This window comes from Pan paniscus, chromosome 5 (assembly GCF_029289425.2).
Source record: "Pan paniscus chromosome 5, NHGRI_mPanPan1-v2.0_pri, whole genome shotgun sequence".
NCBI lineage: Eukaryota > Metazoa > Chordata > Mammalia > Primates > Hominidae > Pan > Pan paniscus.
Window position 1 is genome coordinate 145,146,917 of NC_073254.2, and position 23,176 is coordinate 145,170,092.

General features: G+C 40.9%; 1 protein-coding gene across 13 annotated transcripts in view; it reads left to right on the plus strand.

Moving 5' to 3' along the window:
• The first annotated feature begins 2,774 nt into the window (after positions 1-2,774).
• Positions 2,775-23,176, plus strand: part of TPD52L1 (TPD52 like 1) — a 109,409-nt gene continuing 89,007 nt past the window's right edge. For 2 of the 13 annotated variants that reach the window (XM_003827609.6, XM_003827606.5), the window contains exon 1: positions 2,813-3,024. In XM_003827609.6, the coding sequence (XP_003827657.1) occupies positions 3,006-3,024 (19 nt within the window). In that variant the 5' untranslated portion in view covers positions 2,813-3,005. Of the gene's footprint in view, positions 3,025-3,323; positions 3,587-23,176 lie in introns of those variants that run through there. The other 11 variants (XR_008625766.3, XR_008625767.3, XM_003827610.6 and 8 more) reach the window with 9 other exon arrangements.

Here is a 23,176-nt window from a genome sequence, read left to right on the forward strand (position 1 = left end):
TAAAACCATGTTCTCTTCCTCTGTCCAGGGCATAGTATCAGACCTTTACAGGCACACCCCGTCTTATTGCGCTTCTCTTCACTGTGCTTCACAGACACTGCATTTTTTTTTTGATGGAGTCTTGCTCTGTTGCCCAGGCTAATCTTGGCTCCCTGCAACCTCTGCCTCCCAGGTTCAAGCGATTCTCCTGCCTCAGCCTCCCGAGTAGCTGGGACTACAGGCGCGTGCCACCACGCCTGGCCAATTTTTTGTATTTTTAGTAAAGATGGGGTTTCAGCATGTTAGTCAGGAAAGTCTTGATCTCCTGACCTCGTGATCCACCCACCTTGGCCTCTCAAAGTGCTGGGATTACAGGAGTGAGCTATCGCGTTTTTAACAAATTGGAGGTTTGTGGCATCCCCATGTTGAGCAAATCTATTGGTGCCATTTTTCCAATGCCATGTGCTCACTTGATGTCTCTGTGTCACATTTTGGTAATTCTCACAATATTTCAAGCTTTTTCATTATATTATATCTGTTATGGTGATCTGGGATTAGTGATCTTTGATGTTACCATTGTAATTATTTTGGGGAACCCTGATCCATGCCCATATAAGACAGTGAATTGAATCAATAAATCTTGTGTGTGTTCTGACTGCTCCACCAGCCAGCCATTTCCCCATCTCTCTCCCTCTTCTTAGGCCTCTCCATTCTCTGAGACACAACAATATTGTAGTTACGCTCATTAATAACCCTACAATCGCCTCCAAATATTCACATGAAAGGAAGAGTCACATGTCTCTCACCTTAAATCAAAAGGTAGACATGATTAAATTTAGTGAGGAAGGCATGTTGAAAGCTGAGATAGGCCAAAAGCTAGGTCTCTTGTATGAGTTATTCAAGCTGTGAATGCAAAAGAAAACTTCTTGAAGGAGAGTAGAAGTGCTACTCCAGTGAACACACAAATGATAAGGAAGTGAAACAGTTTTCTTGCTGATATGGGGAAAGTTTGAGTGGTCTGGATCAAACCCGATCAAAGCAGTCACAACATTCTCTTAACCACAGCCTAATCCAGGGCAAAGCCCTAACTCTCTTCAATTCTATAAAGCCTGAGAGAGGTGAGGAATCTGTAGAAGAAAAGTTGGAAGCTAGCAGAGACTGGCTCATGAGGCTTAAGGAAAGAAGTCATCTCCATAACATGAATGTAAGGTGAAGCAGCAAGGGCTGATGCCAAAGCTGCAGCAAGTTCTCCAGAAGATCTGGCTAAGATCATTGATGAAGGTAGCTACACGAAACAACACATTTTCAATACAGATGAAACAGCCTTATATTGGAAGAAGATGCTACCAAGGACTTTTATAGCTACAAAGAAGTCAATACCTGGTTTCAAAGCTTCAAAGGACAAACTGACTCTCTTGTTATGGGCAAAAGTAGCTGGTGACTTTACATTGAAGCCAAAGCTCATTTACCATTCTGAAAATTTTAAAGCCCTTAAGAATTATGCTAAATATATTCCACCTGTGCTCTATAAATGGAACAACAAAACTTGAATGACAGTACATCTGTTTACAGCATGGTTTATTGAATATTTTTAAGCCCACTATTAAGACTTACTGCTCAAAAAATATTTCTTTCTAAATATTATTGCTTAATATTGGTTAATAATATACTTTGTCACTCAACAGTTGATGGAGATGTACGAAGAGATTAATGTTGTTTTCATGCCTGGCAAAACAACATTCATCTTGCAGCCCATGGATAGAGTAATTTTGACTTTCAAGCCTTATTATTTAAGAAATAAATAGATAGCTGCCATTAATAGTGATTCTTCTGTTGGATCTGGGCAAAGTAAATTGAAAACCTTCTGGAAAAGATTCACCATTCTAGATGCCATTAAGAACATTTATAATTCATGGGAGGAAGTCAAAAAGTCAACATTAACAGGAGTTTGGAAAAAGTTGATTCCAACCCTCCTGAATGACTTTGGGAGTTCAGGACTTCAAAGCAGGAAGTAACCGCAGATATGGTAGAAATAGCAAGAGAACTAGAATTAGAAGTGAAGCCTGAATATGTGAGTAAATTGCTCAATCTCATAAGACTTGAATGGTTGAGGAGTTGCTTCTTACGGACAAGCAAAGAAAATGGTTACTTGAAATGGAATCTACTCCTGGTGAAGTTGTTCACAGCATTGTTGAAATGACAGCAAAGGATTTATAATTATATAAACTTAGTTGATAAAGCAATGGCAGGGTTTGAGATGATTGACTCCAATTTTGAAAAAAGTTATAATGTAGATAAAATGCTATCAACCAGCATTGCATGCTACAGAAAAATCTTTCATAAAAGGAAGAGTAAATTGATGCAGCAAACTTCATTGTTGTCCCATTTTAAGAAATTGACACAGCTATTCCAGCCTTCAGCAATCACTACCAGGATCAATAAGCAGCCATCAACATCCAAGCAATGCCTTCCACCACCAAAAAGATTCCCATTAGGTGAAGATGATCTTTAGCATTTTTTAGAAATAAAATATCTTTTTAAGTTAAGGTAGGTACATTGCTCTTTCTAGACATCATGCTATTGCATACTTAATAGACTACAGCACAGTGCAAACGTAACTTTTATGTGCATTAGGAAACTGAAACATTCGTGTGACTCGTTTTGTTGCAATACTCGCTTTATTGCGGGGGTCTGGAACCTAACCTGCAATATCTCTGCGGTATATCCGTATAGCGCCGGGAGTGGGTGCCTTCCGCCTGCTGTATAGAGCGCCGGCAGGTGGCGCCCAGCGGCGAGCTTGTTCAGGCTTGGTTTGGGCCAGGTGGACTGGAAGGGGCGGAGGTAACCAGAAGCGGCTAGTGGCGGCTGCCTGCGTCCCCAACCCCCTCCGCGCAGCGCTCGCGACACGCGTGCCAGGAGTGGGAGAGAGCGGCGGGGCCAGCTGCGTTCTGAGCCTGGGCGCAGCTGCCATCTGCTCTGGGAAGCACCGGGGTGTCCCCGCCGCCCTCAGCTCGAAGTCAGCCACCATGGAGGCGCAGGCACAAGGTGAGTGGTCGCCGATCGCCCCGAGAGTCAGGTCCTGGGGCGCGCATAAAGGCTCTTTTCCTGCACCACCTAACTTCGCTCTCGGACAGAACAGATTGGTGCCGTGTTGCACATCCAGAACTCCACTCCCACCCGCGCCTTCGGTATAATGCCTGCTGCCCAAACTCAGGATTTGCTGTGGGTCTGGGGATCAGTAAAGTGACAGGGGATCCGTAAGTGGAGAGGCCCCTCCTCAGGAAATGCGCCCGTGGAATGCTCTACCCTCTTCCGCAGCCAGTCGCCCCTGGCCTTCCCAACCTCGCGGCTGCCCGAAGGACCTGTTGTGCCGGGTCCGGAAAGCGTGTTTCGCTCCCTTTCCCTTGAGGGAGTGGGGAGGGAATGTGACTCTTTTCGCCCGGGGCCGTGGACTCGCGGCTTGTGGCTCCCAAGTTAGGGAGTGAGGGGATCGCCCGCCGAGGGGGTGGCTCCGCAGCCCGGCTGCGCGAGACGCTTCCCGCTCGGGGTCCCGCCTTCCGAGGCCAGGTGAACGTTACCGGCCCCCTGACCTCCAGCAGATCCACACGTGAGTCCCGGTTTCCCGCGATCGGGGAGCGACCTTTGCCTCCCGTGGCGCGCGGGGGCCCCGGCCGCCCAGCTCCCTGCTCCCGGGGCTGCCTGCTGGAGGAGCCTGCGGTGGCTTCAGGAAGGGCGGCCTCATATCTTGGGGTCACACTTGGAACAGGGTTGGGGAATTCCGATGGAATCGTTCAAGAATGGGGGTAAACGGACCGTGGAAAGGGGCAGAGGTGGGCGGATGTGGAGCGAGAGACAAGTGGGAAGGAAACGGACTCAGTGATCTACCTTGGGGAGCAACGCCCAGAAGGGATGGCTTGCGGAGTTCAGCCTTTAAGGCAATCAAAGCCACCATTCTTTTACACAGTAGGAAACTCTGTGTTGGCTCTTAGTATAAATAAAATCTCATTAAAAAGAAAAAAAAAAAAAGGTTCATGACCTGATGCGCTCGCCCTCTAGGGGCAGAACGCCCTGAATGAGAGTGGGTTGGCGATTGCGTGGGCCTGGAGTCGCCCAACAGGTTTGCTGCCAGGATTACAATTGTCTGAACAGCACGAACCTTACTCGTTTGTTCCATCCTCCTAAGTCCTGCCCGTAAAGCTGCCGCTTCCCATATTTTTTCCTCTATTATGTAGATAGGAAATGATAATTCAACCAAGGGTGAGGGCAGTTGGTCAAATTCAAAAGCAGAGGTCAGATTGGAGGCCTTCACACCAGAACTGAAGCTGGTGGGAGCGGCACCGGAGCTTTCCAACCTGACTTGCAGATTGGAATTATTTAGAGAGTCTTCATTACTGGCCTTGGCCAACCCCATCCCAGTCAAACTGGAATCTTTGGAACCTGAACATGGGTATATTTGAAAGCTTATATTAGTGAGGATGGAGAAGAATTATAGCAGATAGGAAACATTCATACAACTTCTGAAGACATCCGAAACTACAGACTGGTAACCACTGGTGTCACTGGTTTGCTTTATTGCTTTGCTTTACTTCCAAGATTTACTTAACAAATATTTCAGTGCTTTCCTTTGCCAAGCACTGTGCTAAGAAGAGCAAAGACAGACTTGGTATCTGCTTCATAAAATTTACAGTAGAGGAAGAGACAAATATTAATTTGATAGCTATTTGAAAAATAACATGTAAAATCACTGCCATGCTGATGCTAAGAAAGGGCCTCATAGTGCAGCGAGAGCCTGAAAAACTATAACCCTAGTATGCAATAATCAGAAGAGCAGATTGTTTATTGTGTCCCTGTCTCTGTTCTTCGTGCTTTGCATGTATTGATGGACTCATTTCCTGTGCGCAGCAGTCCCGTGAGGTAGTTCATATTCTCATTCCCATTCTACAGAGAGGAAACAAGCATGGAAGGTATTAGGTTGGTGCAAAAGTAATTGCAATTTTTGCCATGACTTTTTAATAAGTTCCTTGTTTACAGCCAGATAGGTAAAAAGTAGCAAAGTGGATGCTGTGAGGGACCCATTCTCACTCAAAGCCTATGACTTTTAGAGGAAAGGTAAAACTTCAGTCCCCACCTGAATCTCCAGCTGTCCTGTGGTGCTCTTCCTTTCCCCTCATGACTGGATGGAAACTTTAGGTGTAAAGAGGACTAGTAAAAAGGCAAATGGATATGAGAAAAGTGAACAGATTTAAGAAATACTTAAGAGGCCAGGTGCAGTGGCTTACACTTGTAATCCCAGCACTTTGGGAGGCCAAGTTAGGAGGATCACTTAGAGCCCAGGAGTTCGAGACCAGCCTGGACAACATAGAGAGACCTCATCTCTACAAAAAATAAACAGAATTAGCTGAGTGTGGTGGCATGTGCCTGTAGGCCTAGCTACTTGGAAGGCTGGAGTGGGAGGATTGCTTGAGGTCAGAAGTTTGTGGCTGCAGTGAGCCAAAATCCCAGCACTGCACTCTAGTCTGGACAAGAGTGAGACCTTGTCTCAAAAAAAAAAAAAAAAAGAGAGACAAAAAAGGCCAGCCACACCTGTAATTCCAGCACTTTGGGAGGCTGGAGGAGACAGATTTTTTGAGCCCAGGAGTTTGAGATCAGCCTGGGCAACACGGTGAAACACTGTCGCCACAAAAAACACAAAAATTAGCTGGGTGTAGTGGTGCGTGCCTGTATCCCAGCTATTTGGGAGGTTGAGGTGGGAGGATCACCTGAGCCCAGCAGGTCGAGGCAGCCGTGAGCTGTGATTACATCACTGCACCCCAGCTTGGGCGAGAGGGCAAGACTCTGTCTCAAAAACAGATAAACAAAAAGAGAATAACAACAAAAAAACTTAAGAAAAGTCAAAATTGGATTGAATGTGAAGGAGGGCAGTGTCAAGGATGACCAGCTTCCTACTTGTACAATCAAATGGAGGATAATTACCTCTTAAATCTTTATTTGCCTAGCATTTTAAGATTTTCATTTTCAGACTTTTTGTTATTTATAAAGCAGAGATATTGAGTTATTTAAGAAAAAACTTCTCACAAACTGTTTATAGCATATATTAAAGGGAAATCTTTTTTCCACTTGCACATTTTTTCTGGCTAAATGAATGATTTGCCTCTTAGATTCTAGATAAGACAGTTCTGTGATTTTTAAAGTGTAAGTTTCCACCTTCAGCACAGTTTATTTTAGAATTACCTAGAGTGGAGATGGCTTGTCTTTCTGCCTGCTAATCTAGAGACAGGTAAAGATAAGTGAGGTTAAGCAGGCAGTTGCTGATGAGTTGTACCTCATATTGTCCAGGAAGCCACCAAGGAGTTATGGACATGATTCGCCCATATAGCTCAGTAAGTGCAGCAACTTGCTGCACTAGAAACTTTCCCATAAGTGAAATTATGCAAATATGTTCTTTGACTTTGTAAAATAATAGATTACTTCCAGCAAAACAAGAGGACTTTCAGGGGAGGTGGTAGGACACTAAACAGGAAGTGGGATTATGGGTGGAGCTGTTCACTGAGGAGGGCTGGAGAACAACGTGGAGAGAGATGTCCACAGGAGAATGGCATTCCTATTTGCTTTCCTCTGGTACCAGATAATTTTGCTTTAAGACAACTGATATGTTAGAGAGGGAATTGGGTTGGAAATGTAGCATTTTCCCGAAACATACAGTAGTCCTTTAAAATAAAAACTTCCTGATCCTTTTAAACTACCCTTCAATATTTTATTATTCTAAATGGAAATAACTTTGTTGTTTTCGCCTTTCCCAACGTCTTTAATGTTACAAGGAAAACTGTCTCCTTTTAACATTTGCATATATTCAAATTAATAACTATGTTAGTTTCTCATGGCCACTGTAAAAATTACCATAAACTTCGTGGCCTAAAACAATTAACATGTGCTGTCTCATAGTTTGGAGGTTAGAATTCCAAAGGCACTATCACTAGGCTGAAATCAAGGTGTCGGCAGCGCTGTCCTTCCTCTGGAGGCTCTAAGAAAGAAATCGTCTTTGCCTCTTTCAGTTCCTGGTGGCTGCCGACATTCTTGGGCTGCATCACTCCAATCTCTCTGCCTCCGTGGTTACACTGCTTTCTCTTCTGTTCGTGTCAAACCTCCCTCTGCCTCTCTCTTATAAGGACACTTGTGATTTCATTTAGCACCTACCTAGATAATCCAGGATAATCTCTCTCTCTAAGACCTTTAACTTAATCACATCCGCAAAAGGTAACATTTCCAGGTTCCAGGAATTAGGATATATTTAGGGGCCGTCATTCAGTTTACTATAATAACTATTTTTTATATCCACTCAAGAAGAGTCTCAGATGTCCATGAATGAAATAAAGCAGTAAATATCAGATTAACCCTCCTGTTTGCAAAGTCCTTTAAATGAAAATGTCATTATACTTTACATTATACTTTATGCCTTACATTATACTTTGCTCACAGAACATTTATATAATTTTATCTTGTTTCAGGAAGTACATAAGGCAGTTTATATGGATACTTGAAATGCAACAAGATAATGTAAATTAAAAATAGATGAAAGAAAATAAATGAGGATAAGAAGAGAAAAGGAAGCAAGGGATGAAGCTCTAGAAAAATGAATATAATCACATTACTTTTATTGATATTGCATGGAAAATAAATTCTTACTTTGTGAAGGAAGTATGGCATTTTGTTTTAAAATGATAAAAGAACCGTTCTTCCTTCTGTCAAACAGCAGCAGGTCCAGTCTCTTATACAGGCATACCTTGGAGATAGTGTGGGTTCAGTTCCAGATCACCCCAAAGAAGTGAATATTGGAATACAGCGAGTCACACACATTTTTTGGTTTTCTAGTGCATATAAAAGTTATGTTTATACTATACTATAGTTTATTAAATGTGCAATAGCATGATATCTAAGAAAAGGTACATACTTTTATGTGAAAGATCCTTTTTGCTAAAAATTGCTAACGATCATTTGTGCCTTCACTGAGTGGTAAGTGTTTTACTGGTGGAGGGTCTTGCCTGGATGTCGATGGCTGCTGACTGATCCGAATGGTGGTTGCTGAAGGCTGAGGTGGCTGTGGCAATTTATTAAAGTAAGACAACGAGGAAGTTTGTCACATAGATTGACTATTCCTTTCAAGAAGATTTATATATAGCCTGTAATGCTGTTTGGTAGCATTTTATCTGCGATAGAACTTCTTTCAATATTGGAGTCAATTCTCTCAAGCCCTGCCACTGCTTTATCGACTAAGTTTATATAATTCTAAATCCTTTGTTGTCATTTACACAATGCTGTGAACATCTTCACTGGGAGTAGATTCCATCTCAAGAAACCACTCTTTGCTCATCCATAAGAAGCAACACCTCATTCATTCAAGTTTTAGCATGAGATTAAAATGTCATAAATTTAGTTACATCTTCAGGCTCCACTTCTGGTTCTTTTGCTGTTTCTACCACATCTGCACTTCATTTCCTCCACTGACATCTTGGACACCTCAAACTCATTCAGGAGGGTTGGAGTCCACATCTTCCAAACTCCTGTTAATGTTGATATTTTGACCACCTCCCATGAATTACGAATGTTCTTAATGACATCTAGAATGGTGAATCCTTTCCAGAATGTTTTCAATTTATTTTGCCTAGTTCCAACAAAAAAATCACTATCTATGGCAGCTGTTTTCTTATGAGATGTATTTCTTAAATAATACGACTTGAAAGTCAAAATTACTCCCTGATCCACAAGCTGAAGAGTGGATGTTGTGTTAGTAGACGTGTGTTAGCAATGTTAATCTCTTTGTACATCTCCATCAGAACTCTTGGGTGACCACATATGATATTGTTGGGCTGTGTCCCCACCCAAATCTCATCTTGAATTGTAGCTCCCATAATTCCCACATGTCATGGGAGGGAGCCATTGGGAGGTAATTGAATCATGGGTGCCGGTCTTTCCCATGCTGTTCTCATGATAGCAAGTCTCACGAGACGTGATGGTTTTATAAAGGGGAGTTCCCCTGAATATGTCCTCTTGCCTGCCACCATGTGAGATGTGCCTTCCATCATGATTGTGAGGCCTCCCCAGCCATGCGGAACTGTGAGTCCATTAAACCTCTTTTTCTTTACAAATTTCCTAGTCTCGGGTACGTCTTTATTAGCAGCATAAGAATGGACTAATACAGGTGTGTTATCAACCAGAAGTAATATTCAGAAAGAAATGTTTTTTTTCTGAGCAGTAGTTCTTAATAGTGGACTTAAAATATTCAAGAAACCATATTGTAAACAGTTACCCAGGCTTTGTTATTCTATTTATAGAGCACATTTTCTAAATCTATAGATTTAGAATAATTATTTATTTATTTGTATTTGCATTTTCATAGATGAAAGGTCTTGCTCTGTTGCCTAGGCTGAAGTACAGTGGGATCATCATAGCTCACTGACACCTTGAACTCCTGGGCTCAAGCAATCCTCCTGCCTTAGCCTCACAAAGTGTTGGAATTACAGTCATGAGCCACTGCATCTGGTTACAGTTAGAATAATTCATAAGGGCCTTAGAATTTTTTGAATAGTAAGTGAGCATGTAACTTAAAGTCACCAGCTACATTAGCCCCTAACAAGAGAGTCAGCCTGTACTTTGAAGTTTTGAAGCCAAGCATTGACTCCTCCTCTCTAGCTATAAAAGTCCTAGCTGACATCTTCTTCCAGTGTAAGGTTGTTTCATCTATATTGAAAATGTGTTCTTTAGTTTAGCCACTTTCATCAACTATCTTAGCCAGATCTTCTGGAGAGCTTGCTGCAGCTTTGGCAACAGCCCTTGCTGCTTCACCTTGCACTTTTATGTTACAGAGATGACTTTTTTTTTTTTTTTTTTTTTTGAGATGGAGTCTTGCTCTGTCACCCAGGCTGGAGTGCAGTGGCACGATCTTGGCTCACTGCAACCTTCACCTCCTGGGTTCAAGCAAATTCTCCTGCCTCCGCTTCCTGAATAGCAGGGATTACAGGTGCGTGCCACCATGCCCTGCTAATTTTTGTGTTTTTAGTAGAGATGGGGTTTCACCATGTTGTCCAGGCTGGTCTCGAACTCCTGACCTAAGGTGATCCACCTGCCTCAGCCTCCCAAAGTGCTGGGATTACAGGCATGAGCCACCATGCCAGGCCTGAGATGACTTCTTTCCTTAAACCTCATGAACAAATCTCTGCTAGCTTCCAACTTTTGTTGCACAGCTTTCTCATTTCTCTCAGCCTTCATAAATTGAAGAGACTTAGGACCTTCTCTGGATTAGACTTTCACTTAAAGAAATGTTGTGGCTGGTTTGATCTATCCAGACCACTCAAACTTTCTCCCTATCAGCAATTAGTCTATTTCACTTTCTTATCATTTGTGTGTTCAGTGGAATAGCATGCTACGTTTCTTTCAAGAACTTTTCCTTCACATTCACAACTTGAATCAAGAGGCCTGCTTTTGATCTATCTTGGCTTTCATTGTGCCTTCCTTGCTAAGTTTAATCATTTCTAGCTTTTGACTTAAGGTGAGAGATTTGTGTCTCTATGTTTCACTTGAATACTTAGAGACTATTATAGGGTTAATTGGCATACTATCAATATTGTTGTGTCTCAGAGAGTGGAGAGGGCCAGGGACAGGGAGAGAGATAGGGAAATGGGTGGCTGGTGGAGCAGTCAGAACACACACAGGATTTACTGGTTAAGGTCACCATCTTATATGGGCATAGTTCATGGTTCTCCAAAACAATTCTGATGGTAACATCAAAGATCACCAATCACAGATCACCATAATAGATTTAATAATAACGGAAAAGTTTGAAATATTGTGAGAGTTACTAAAATGTGACACAGAGACATGACATGAGCCCATGTTGGAAAAATGGCACCAATAGACTTGCACAACCTGGGGTTGCCACAAACCTTCAGTTTGTAAAAATAATATCTGTGAGGTACAATAAAGTGAAGTGCAGTGAGGTATGTCTCTAACTATTAAATTATCCAAGGAAAAAATTATTTTGCATTTTATGTTTCATATTTAAAATTTTGTATTGAAGTTTAGGCAATATAATAATAAACCTCAAACTATGGAAGCAAGCTGTTATATATTTTGATTTATGATTTTTAAGAGTATTATTAAGACTATTCATACAATTTTCAAAGTTACCTCCTGTAGTTTTGTTTCCTGTTTAAGTAAAGGTTTTGAAATAGGTGATGATGCATATTTTAGGTGAAGTCAGTCATTTGCAACAAATCATATACCACTGTTTTATTTTAAATTATTTTAAAATCTAATTATACAAATGGCAGCTGTTGTAGTAGATGGGAACATATTTTGAATTGCCTTCCCTGGTATACACCTTATTAATTATCTGGGTAGGCAGAATCTGAGAATTTCTTCAAAAACTTATAAGCAAAGGAGTCCATTTTTGTGGCCTATAATAAGATGTGCTACTTAGTAATGTATAGTAAATAATAAACAAATAGTTCAGCAGATATTGATTCATTAAATATTTTAATAAATACTTATTGATTACTGCAGTAATAGCAAATATTTGACAAGCACATACTATTGGGAGGGAAAAGGGCATAGTGATTAAGATCCCAGGATGAAGGTAAACTGCCTGGATTTTAATTCTGACATGTTACTTACCATTAATATGACCATGAACAAGTTATTCATTTCACTCGATCTTGGTTTCTACATATGCAAAGTGAAGATAGTAATAGCTCCAATATCATAGGATTGTTATGGGGATTTAACATGTTAATACAAGCAAAGTGCTTAAAGCAGGGCCTAGCACATGGTAAGTAGTATATAAATGTTTGCTGTTGCTTTTATTAGCATATGCTGAAAACTTTGCATCCATTATTTTATCAAAACCTTATAATAACATCATGAGGTAGGTACCTTTACTTTTAACTCATTTTATAAACAGGGAAGTACGAGTCAGAAAAATTAAATGAAGAAGACAGGATTCAACTCCAAGTTTAATTGAGTCCAGAGAATGAGCTTAACTACTATACTGCACTGTGCCTTAATGTGTGCTGTGCCACACGTGCAAAGGGGAAGCTAAGATGAACTTGATATGGTGTCATCTTTTCAGGAGGATAGGCAAAAAAGAGTTGAGAGTCGTGCCTGTGGGTTAACACCTAGAACTAATGAGAGGACATATTTCCATCCCAATGGGATTTTTTGAGTGCTAATGTGCTAATTAGAGCTAATTCACATTGAGGGTGATAATAGCAATAATATTTTAGTGTTTTTACAAATGTCAAATACCATGGCATGCACTTTTTTAAAAAGCATGTTATTTAGTCAGGTACAGTGGCTCCTGGTACTTTGGGAGGCCAAGACGGGAGGATCACTTGAGCCCAGGAGTTCAAGAGCAGCCCAGACAACATAGCAAAACCCTGCTTCTACAAAAAATAAAGAAGTAAATTGGGCATGGTGATGCATGCCTGTATTCCCAGCTACTTGGGAGGCTGAGGTGGGAGGATTGCTTGAGCCCAGGAGTTTGAGGTTGCAGTGAGCTATGATTGCATTGCACTCTAGCCTGGGCTGGACAAAGTGACACCCTGTCTAAAAAAAAAAAAAAAAAGAACAAAAACAAAAAACTCCAAACATGTTATTTAATAAGTACAACAGGCCGGGTGTGTGGTGGCTTATACCTGTAATCTCAGCACTTTGGGAGCCTGAGGTGGGTGGATCACCTGAGGTCAGGAGTTCAAGACCAGCCTGATCAACATGGTGAAACCCCCTCTCTACTAAAAATACAAAAATTACCTGGCGGGCACCTGTAATCCCAGCTACTTGGGAGGCTGAAGCAGGAGAATCACTTGAACTTGGGAGGCAGAAGTTGCAGTGAGCCGAGATCATGCCATTACACTCCAGCCTGGGTGACAGAGTGACACTCTGTCTCAAAAAAAGAAAAAAGAAAAAACCAATAATAATAACAAACTCACAAGGAAGGTAACATTTTGGTTTTACAGATGATGAAACTGAAAGACAGACTAGTTACACAACATTCTCCAACTCATACAACTTGGAAGTGTTGGAGTTGGGATTTGAAATCAGAAAGTTTGACTTCATACCTTGAGATTTCAATTACCATTCTATAGGTACTTTGTATGCACAAGCAGTCAGTGTGCAAAGTTTTAAATAATGGTTTTGCTTTATTTTCTATATGATCAAAGAGGCTTTAAACGGGCAGAATTTAATTGTGCAGTTCATTTCATATGTGGGCAGGGTCTAAGTCTGGGAATGAATGGGACTGGAGATCTTTAAGAGTAAGCCTTGCGACATGTCAAGTTGCGGGTGGAGGATGCTCATTTATCAACAGCTTGCTATTGTTGTTCTGTTTTCAAGATGAAGAATTCTATAAAAATCACATGACATGTGATTCTTAAACCAATACAGAATTTTATCACCAGCTCAAACAAAAGTCAGTTCAGATATGTTATTCCACTTGGTGTTCATCCATATTCAGTCATCTCAGGACTTTAAAATAAATAAAAGTCACAGGCTCTGCATGCTTCTTTCCAGAAAGTAGAATCTGTATTCTTTAGATGCTGGCTGAAAGGGCTAATTTCAATGAGTACCCAAAAAAAGAAAGCATTTTATTGCCTCATGAACATTATAATTACTTGTTTACACGAATATGTTTTATTCATTTAACCATCTCCCAACCATACTAGCACAATAACTACTTTAAGAAAATACCTAGTAAAACTGTTGAAAAAAATGAGCCATCAATGGATTTGTCCTTAAGCGACTCTAGCCATCTCTGTGTTGAATTTTCACGGTTTGAAGCAGCAACTGCAGAAAAGAGGGCATCTGCCTCAGTCATTGATCAGCTGGCATGCTCTCCATGCAGGCAGAGGTTCACCATTACTTCTGTTGCGAAATGTCCCCAACAACACCATAAAGCTAGTTACTTCTTCAATTTACTGAGTTAAGCTGATCATGGTGGTGAGTGCTTATAGTCCCAGCTAATCAAGGTGCTGAGGCAGTGGGATCACTTGAGCTCCAGAGTTCAAACCCAGGCTAAGCAAAACCCCTGTCTCTTAAGATATATATATATATATATATTTTATATATGTTAACTGTATATATATATAGTTTTATATACATATATATAAAATTAAAGAAAAAGTAAAACAAGAAAAAATTTACTGAGTTACTACACAGTTAAGAACACATAAAAGGTGACCTCAAAATGTGGATATTCACATCTGTCATCCTACTTTTCATTGAATATTTAAGCAATAAAGTGTAATGATTCAAAATATATGCATTAAATTGAGAAGCATTGTTAATGTACCAGGGAAGGCAGGAGAATATTTTAATGAATTTGAAATGGCTAAAAGGAAGCTTTGGGTCCTCAAGGAAAGATGAATTTTAAGCAGTTTCTCACAGTGTGAATCGTTTATAAGTGATGCATTTTGATGCAGAGGAAGTGAAGTTCCCAGAATAAAACCACAAATCTCCAAGAATACCCTTAGTCACCAACATATTGCTTCTTTCTCAAAAGGCAAAAATCTAGCACTTTGCTGTAGCCAGATCATGTACCACACACGAAAAATGCATGTATATGTTACACCTCATCTCCAAACTTACCTATGGTTATTTGTATCTTATACAAATTACAGTTTCCCTGACATATATCTAAAATATAGAAAACTCTTCAACTCCTTGGAAATACATTTTTCTTATAATTAGACATTTCTTTTGTCCATTAATAGCAAGAGCGTCTTGTTAAGGATCATGGAAGCAGAACTGATTCAAGATTAAAAAGATCCGTAAAAGTCACATGACATGTAATTCTTAGAACCAGTATAGAATTTTATCACCAGCTGCTAGGAAAAGTCAGTTCAAATATGGAATGGTTCAAATATGTTATTCTACTTGGTGTTTGTCCATACCCAGTAATCTCAGTATTTTAAAATAAATAAGTCATAGGATCTGCGTGCTTGTTTCCAGAAAGTAGGATTTGTATCCTTTAGATGTTGGCTGAAAGGACTAATTTCAATGAGTATCCAAAAAAAGAAAGCTTTTTATTGCCTCATGAGTATTATAATTACTTGTTTACATGGATATGTTTTATTCATTTAACCATCTCCCAAGCATATTCACGGAAGCAGAACTGATTCATTCAAAAGAAAAAGCCAATTTGGGATGGGGGTAGTGGGAGGAGATCTCTTCAGATCTCTCAGTTTTAAAGTCTCTGATGGTTGGATATTTGTAGTTTTTCACTGATTTTTCTCTCTGCATAAAGAGCTAATAGCTCATTGTCTATAAATATTTTCCAACATTTTGTTTTCCAAAATGGACTCATTTCTACATAAAGACGTCATGGAAAGATGGTTTTTCTTCCTGAAGGGTTAGGTCAGCCCTGGGAAGAAGTATAGACCTTGGCTCCTGTTATTCCTCTTTAGATATCCGAGGGTTCCAACAGGAAGTTACAAGATACCTGCACTACCTGTAAAGTTTATTTAAAATGATTGGAAGGCTCTCATAAGCATTGGAGGGGAAGAAAAACTTTTTTTCTACCCTCTTAGGTAAAGTGCCTAGGAACCTGTGAATTAAACTTACAGCAGACAGACTAACAGGAGAAAAAGCTTACAAAGTTATTTATTTTAAATTTTGCTTGCACAAGGGTGTCATAGAAAGAAATGAATACCCCAAGGAGTGATGAGATTTGATTTTCTGTATCATTTTACTACAGGAAAGGGAGGTGGAGAAAAGGCAATATTGAGAGAGCAAATGACTTCTTTTTAAAAAAAAAAAAAAAAAGATAAATGGGTCCTTAGGAGACTAGATGGGAGATATGACAGTTTGTGACAATGTCTAGAAGAGAAGAAAGAGTTGCTCCCAGTGGGAGGAATTTGTGACAGCTGAGTTCTTTTGGGAACCTCTGCTTTTAGTCAGATAAAGGATTTCGGGAACTCAAATGCCTTCAGCTCAAAATAACTCTTATGGGCTGGGTAGGGTGGCTCATGCCTGTAATTCCAGCACTTTTGGAGGCCGAGGCAGGAGGACTGCTTGAACCCAGGAGCTCAAGACCAGCCCAGGCAACATAGCAAGACCTCATCTCTACTAAAAATAATAATTTTTAAAAATTAGCCAGGCATGGTAGTGCATGCCTGTAGTCCCACTACTTAAGAGGCTGAGGTGGGAGGGTGACTTGAGCTTAGGAGGTGTTTGTCCCACTGCACTCCAGCCTGGGTGACAGAGCAAGACCCTGTCTCAAAAAACACAAATAAAACAAAAAACAAAAAAACACCTCTTATGGCAAAGTGGCATATTTTGGGGTGGAAAACGCTGATTCCTTTCAGCACTCATCATTTGCTCATGTTTTACCCAATATATGAAGGGCATTGCTGGAAAGGAAAATACCTGTTTACTCTTGGCCTACTGTGTATCTGGTGTGGCTTCATTCATTTATAAGATGTTCCACCAGGCTCTTGTAGCCCATTCTCAACAACAGTAGCCTTCAAAGAAGGAAGTATATTCTGAGATTAGGACTTGTAATTTTCACGTGACAATTTAGAGAATATGTAGAAATAAGAATACACATTCAGAACGTGTTTGAAATATTGTTACAAATGTTTTTGAATTTTTACAATTTTCAAAGAAACCTGCATGTAGAAAATATGAGGGTGCTATTCATCAGTCAGAAGACATGTGATTACATCGTGCAGTGCTTAACACATGCACTTTACAGGTCCTCCTACCAGTAGGAGAACACACCAAGACTCCAGGCCCTCCTTTACAGAAGTCATTGTGGCATCCACAGGGTAGGAAAGCCCCATACTCAGCAGTGAGCAATTTTATACATTTGCAAAGCAAATCTTGTACTGAAAAAAAAAAACCAAAAAAACGGGGTGGGTTGAGTAACAGTAAACTATCATAAAATATACATCTGAAAAGAGATTCAGACATACTTTAGAAAAGAATTAAAGTCACAATATATTTGCCACCTCGAATTAAATTCATTTGATTATGGGGTTGGTGACTTCTTTCATTAAGTGATGGGGAAATAGATCAGTTCTATCAAGCACTGCCAGTTTATCACTTACTATCTCAAATCTTTCAGTTAGACACAAATAGAACTTTGTATGACCTTTGCTAATGGAGAGCAACAGTAGAAAATTATTCATCCCACGTTTTGGGTACTTACTATTAAATATGCTTGTTTGCAATGACCTAGGAATTCACAACATATGCAAGTACAAAACCTACCTTATTGTGACATCTGGCCTCAGGAAGAAAAAGAACTTGGTGCCAGTGTTCTTTGACTCTTGACCCATCATAACGGGCTCAGTAACCTCTCCCCTCAGATGATTCCCTGAGACCCACCACAGGGATATCTTCTCTTCTTAGTACCCTCTTCTCTGAGTACCCTCACCCCTCAAATGATATCCTGAGACTCACCTCAAGGGGGATCCTCTCTTCTCAGTCCCCTCTCCTCTCAAATGGTGTCCTACACCTGCCTCTGTAGAACTTGCTTCTGTCCTTCTCAGATTTTTTTTTTTTTTTTGAGACGGAGTCTCGCACTGTTGCCCAGGCTGGAGTGCAGTGGCACAATTTTGGCTCACTGCAAGCTCCGCCTCCCTGGTGTACACCATTCTCCCACCCCAGCCTCCCAAGTAGCTGGGACTGCAGGCGCCCGCCACCACACCCAGCTAATTTTTGTATTTTTAGTAGAGACGGGGTTTCACCATGTTGGCCAGGATGGTCTCGATCTCTTGACCTCATGATCCGCCCGCCTCGGCCTCCTAAAGTGCTGGGATTAAGGCCTTCTGAGATTTTTATTTGTTCTTTTTATCCCTTCTCCCAAACTGAGGGAAAATAAATGTTTTGGTTTATGTAGTAGGACCTGTTATGTATGTTTCAAACATAATGGACCCATATAATAGCTTTGAATTTGGATTCCGTTAGATTTGGAAAAAGAGAAAGTCAGCACTCACTTGCATGTGGTCGCTTTCTTCCTCCCTCTTTCTTTGTGCCCTCGCCTTCCTCTCTCTACCCCCGCTTTCCACCTCCCTTTCTCTCTCTCTCTCAAAGTACCAAGTCCAGTGCTGTATTCTCAGTGCTCATCCTCACTGACCTATTAGCATATCTTGGCAGGGTTGCCCACTATCTGCTCCTTAAAGCACTTTGTTCACTTGGTTTTCAGGATACTGAACAGTTCTCCTCCTTCTTCTCAGTCTCCTTTGCTAGCTGCTGGCCTGCCCCAGGGATCCGTCCTTGGCCTGCTTCTTCTTTCTATCTACACTAGCTCTGTTTGCCATCTCATGACTCATGATTTTGAATTGGATCCATGTACTAACAACTCCAAAATTTATTTTTCCTGCCTGGACCTCACTTCTCAACTTCAGACTGCCTACATGATATGTCTGCATGGGTGTCTGATAAACATCTTGAACTCAACATGTCTAACACTGATCTCCTGAGCTCCCTCCTCCAAAATATCCCTAGTCCTCCTAAATTCATCCTCATTTCAGTTAATGACAACTCCATTTCAAATTCAGAAGCCCAAAACCTATCATCCACGGTTTAGGTTTGTTTTCCCTCCATTATACCCCATTTCCAGTCTGTCATGCCAGCTCTACTTTCAAAATGTATCCAGAATGGGACAGCTTCCTACCACCTCTGCTGGTATTGCCTTGGTCCCAGCTTTCCTTATCTCCCATGTGCATTACTGCAGGAGTCTCCTAGAAGGTCTCCCTGCTTTGGTCCTGGACTGCCTTCACTCCATTCTCAACACAGTAACCAGAGTGATTCTTTCACTCATGGTGTATCATGACACTCCTTCCTTTGAAGTTCTCCAGTAGTTCTTCAATTCACACAGAATAAAGGGCAAAGACCTTACAATGGCCTTTCCTTCTTCCTCTTTTATTTCCTGGACCTCATTTCCTAATGCTCTCTTCCTTAATTCCCTTCGCTTCCTCTTAGGAACCTTTGAGTTTATTAATCCCTCTTCTTCAAGACGCTTCCTCAGATATCTTCTGGGCCTGCTTCCTCACTTTCTTTGGTTTTTTACCTAAATATTGCTTGTCAGTACTACCCTTAGATCTGGCAACTGGACCCAGATCTGTTGGGACAGACGGTTATCTCTGGGTTTGTCAAGTTTCTGCACAACACGTCTTCTGATCAAAGGTATGAACAGCTCATTTTCCCTGGACTCTCTTTTCCACGTGTTTGCATGTCACTCACAGCAATAGCAGTAGCCACAATAACATCATTCTACCAGTTCTCTGAGGCTCAGTTCCAAAAGGATGTGACAAGGGGCAGGTATTGCCTATTAATGCAGTCAGGTGTGTTACAGGAGAGTAACACTGAGGTTAGGAAACACTGAGATTAGGTTGTGTAGGGGCTATTATGTAGCCTAGAAAAATAGAAACTTTCTCTCTTAGGGGCAGATTTATTTACTATCCAGGATAATAAAGGTGATAAAGACCAGATGTTGGGCAGATTTGCTGGTAGCTCTCATATAAATCGGAGTTTCCTAATCTCAGTGTTACTCTCCAGTGACACACCAGCCTGCATTAACAAGTAATACCCGGCCCTTGTTACATCATCCTTTTGGAATTGGGGCTCAGAGAACTAGTACAAGGATGTTTCTCTGGCTACTGATATTGCTGTGAGTAATAAGTTGTCTTTTGTCTATGACCCAGAAGTCTTGTGTCTTCTGCCAATATCCATGAAACTGGCAGGCCAATGTCTTGGCTTGCAAGTAGGGTAAAATTCTGACCCTTCTTATTTCTAACACCTGTTCAGAGCCTTTGGTTTTAGAGAGCCCCACTTTAGCCCTCTTCTAGCTGAGCCTTTGTTTAGAGTGAGCAGCTCGTAGGCTCACCTGGAACCTGTGCCTCCTCTTCTAGACCATGTTCTGGGTATCTGAGACTCCAGAATCCCCTGTCCAAACAGCCCTGAGAGTGTTACCAGGCGTCCATGAGCCTTTCATGGGTAGACTATGCTGCCAGAATGTGTATTCCTTATCCCAAGAGATGACCAAGGGCTGGCTGATTTTGGGGGTGGCAATGAGAGTAGCTTGAACATACAGGCTAGGAAACTAGTTCTCAGGTGTGATTCCTCGACCAGTATCATTAGCTTCACCTGGGAACTTGTTAGAAATGCAGATTCTTAGGCCCCACCCATTTCTGTTTCTACCAAATCGGAAACTTTGAGAATGAGCCATTTGTGTTTTAACATGCACTCTAGGAGATTCTGATGCCCACTTATGTTTGACGATATGATGTACACTCAACAGATTAGGTTATCCACATACATGTGCATAAGGCGCCTATCAACGCTTGTGGCAGACAGACCCTAAGGTGACCCCCAGTGATTTCCAGCTTCTGTTATTGATATTCTTGTATAATTTCCCTAGTTAGAGCGTGGGCAAGACAGTAACTTGCTTCCAAACAACAGAATATGACAAACTGATGGGATGTAACTCCCATGATTACATTACATTAATAAGACTTCGTTTTAGCAGACTGGAGCTGAGGCCCTCCTTGTGGGTCGATGAAGTAAACAGTCGAGTTGGAGAAACCCACATGGCCAGGAACTGTGGGCAGCTTCTAGAAACTGCATGTCTTTTAGGACATAAGGAAGGCAACAAAAACCTGGTTCTTTAGTTTTGTGCCGCCAGAAAGTGAGTTCTGCCAACAGTCTGCATGAGCCTTGAAACAGTTCTCCTCTGGTCCAGCCTCTAGATGAGAGTGCAGTATGGCCGACACTTTGACTGCAGCTTCATGAGACCCTGGGCAGAGGACCCAGCTAAGCTGTGCCTGGATTTCTGATCCACAGAAACTCTGAGATAATAAATATGTGTTGTTTTAAGCAGCTAACTCTGTGGTCATTTGTTACGCTGCATTTGAAAGCTAACATAGGGCAGGGCTCCGTGTGAGAGGAGAGGATGGGATGTATACATTTTTTTTGTGCTCTTCCCTTGCCTTGGGTTCTGCAAATGTTGGTGATGGTCTGTCACGGCCCTTCTATTTAAAACGGTACCCTTCCCCCACTGCCTCCTTCCCTCCCTCCCTCCCACCTTCTTTCTCTTCTTTCTTTCTTTCTTCTTTCTTTTCTTCCTTCCTTCCTTCCTCTTTCCTTCCTTTCTTCCTTTCTTTTCCTTCCTTCTATCCATCCATCCTTCCTTCTTTCTTTCTTTCTTTCTTTCCTTTTTCTTTCTTTCTTAGACAGAGTCTTTCTCGTCACCCAGACTAGAGTGCAGTGGTGCAATCCTGCTAGTGTTAAACTTCTGGCCTCAAATGATCCTCCCATGGCAGCCTCCCAAAGTATTGGGATTATAGGCATTAGCCACCACACCTGGCCTGGATTTGTGTGTGTGTGTGTGTGTTTTTTTTTTTTAGCAGCTATTCCCCTCTTTCATGCTATATATATATATATATATGCTATATATATATATAGATATATAGATATATATATGCTATATATATAGATAGATATAGCATGAAATTAGGTATATATATAATTATCTATATAAATATATATAATTATATATATAACTATATAATAAACTATATAATAAATTAGGTATATATATATATTTATTTTCTTCATTGTCTCTTCCCACCCCTTCTAAATGTAAGTTCTGCAGGCCCAAGATATTTTGCTGTTGGTCACTGCTTACTCTCCAGCACCTAGAACAGGGCTTGACACACAGTAGAGGTTCAATCAGAATTTATTGAATAAATAAAGTAAACTATAATGTTTTTGAAAGTCTACTGGCTCCTGGTAAATGCTCCACTGAAATCAACAGGTTTTTCCTACTGTCTTTCTTTATTATTAGGTAATTGAATGAATGATAAAAATAAATGAGAAGGAAATAATTTCAACAAAGGAGTAAGCAAATGAAAAAATGTACTTCATTCCCTGCCCTTCCCCCATTAAAAATAATACATTGACTCTGGGTTTGCTGTTTTTACAAGACCAATTGGTTTATCGATCAATATTGCAATTGAATGTAACCCTTAATTTCTATCAGCCTGTCTCTTCTCACTCCCTGGTGGCCTGGCTGCTGTGTGTTTGTGTGTGAGCACATGTTCATAGAAGGAATCCAAGAGGAAGAAAAGTCCAACTTCCTATAAATCTGTGCCCCATTTTCCTTTCTCTCTTTTCTTAATTACAAGGCTGTTTCTGGCTCAATCATTTAAGCCAAAGAACTTTCCGCTTTGAGTCAGGCACACGGTCCAAGGAATGGTTTATAGAGCAGCTTGGTTGTCCTCCCTATTGTAAATCTAAATTTTTGTCTGGGTAATTGTTTTCTGTTGTTCTCTGCCATTTTTCTCTTGATCAAACCCTTTGGAGAGGCAGCCTGATGCAGAGCCAGGAGGTGCAACTTCTGATCTTGGTTTCACCAGCACTCTGCCACTCCCTTCTCAGGTCCTCTGTTTGCTCACCTCTTTCTTACCCAAGAGGGTTGGATTAGTCGCCCTTGGAGATCCTGCCCAGCTCATTCTTAAGAAGCCTGTTTAAATTCCTTCAATAGGTGATGCTTTTTAAATATATATATATGCGTACATACATATATACAAATACATGTATTAAGCTATTCCTTAAACTATGTTTGCTTTTTTATTTCCTATGAGGAAAGTCTGCAGTCAAGTTAGATATTTTCATTTTTTTAAGTAAGTCCTAAAATGCTATTCTAGATGCTGATACTTCTCCTTTAAAGAATGACTCTGCATACTCACATAAGTAATTTCTCCAATCTGAGATGACTGTGGTCATACAGAAGGAAGTCAGGATGAAGAACACAGAAGAAAGCAAACTAAAGGGCCTGTCACATAAAGGGATCCTAGTCTAGTGACAAAGAGCCTACATGTCGTCACAAAGATTTGGATTCATTTCCCAGTGCAGTCCCTTATTAGCGATGTGACCTTTAACTTCCTCAAGTCTCAGTTTGCTCATCTACAAAATGGTGGAAATGGGGGGCCCCCGATGGATCTTGTGATGATTGAGTGGCATGATGCAGATGAATTGCTTATGACTGTGCTTGGGTACTATTATGGCAATGAAAGAGAAAAGCGAGATTCATTTATCAATTTCTCATGAAATATGCATTTAATATCCCCTGTGCTGGGCCCTAAAGTAGGCACTAGTGAAACAGACACAAAAGAACCAAAGTCCTTTCCTTTGTGAGTTTACA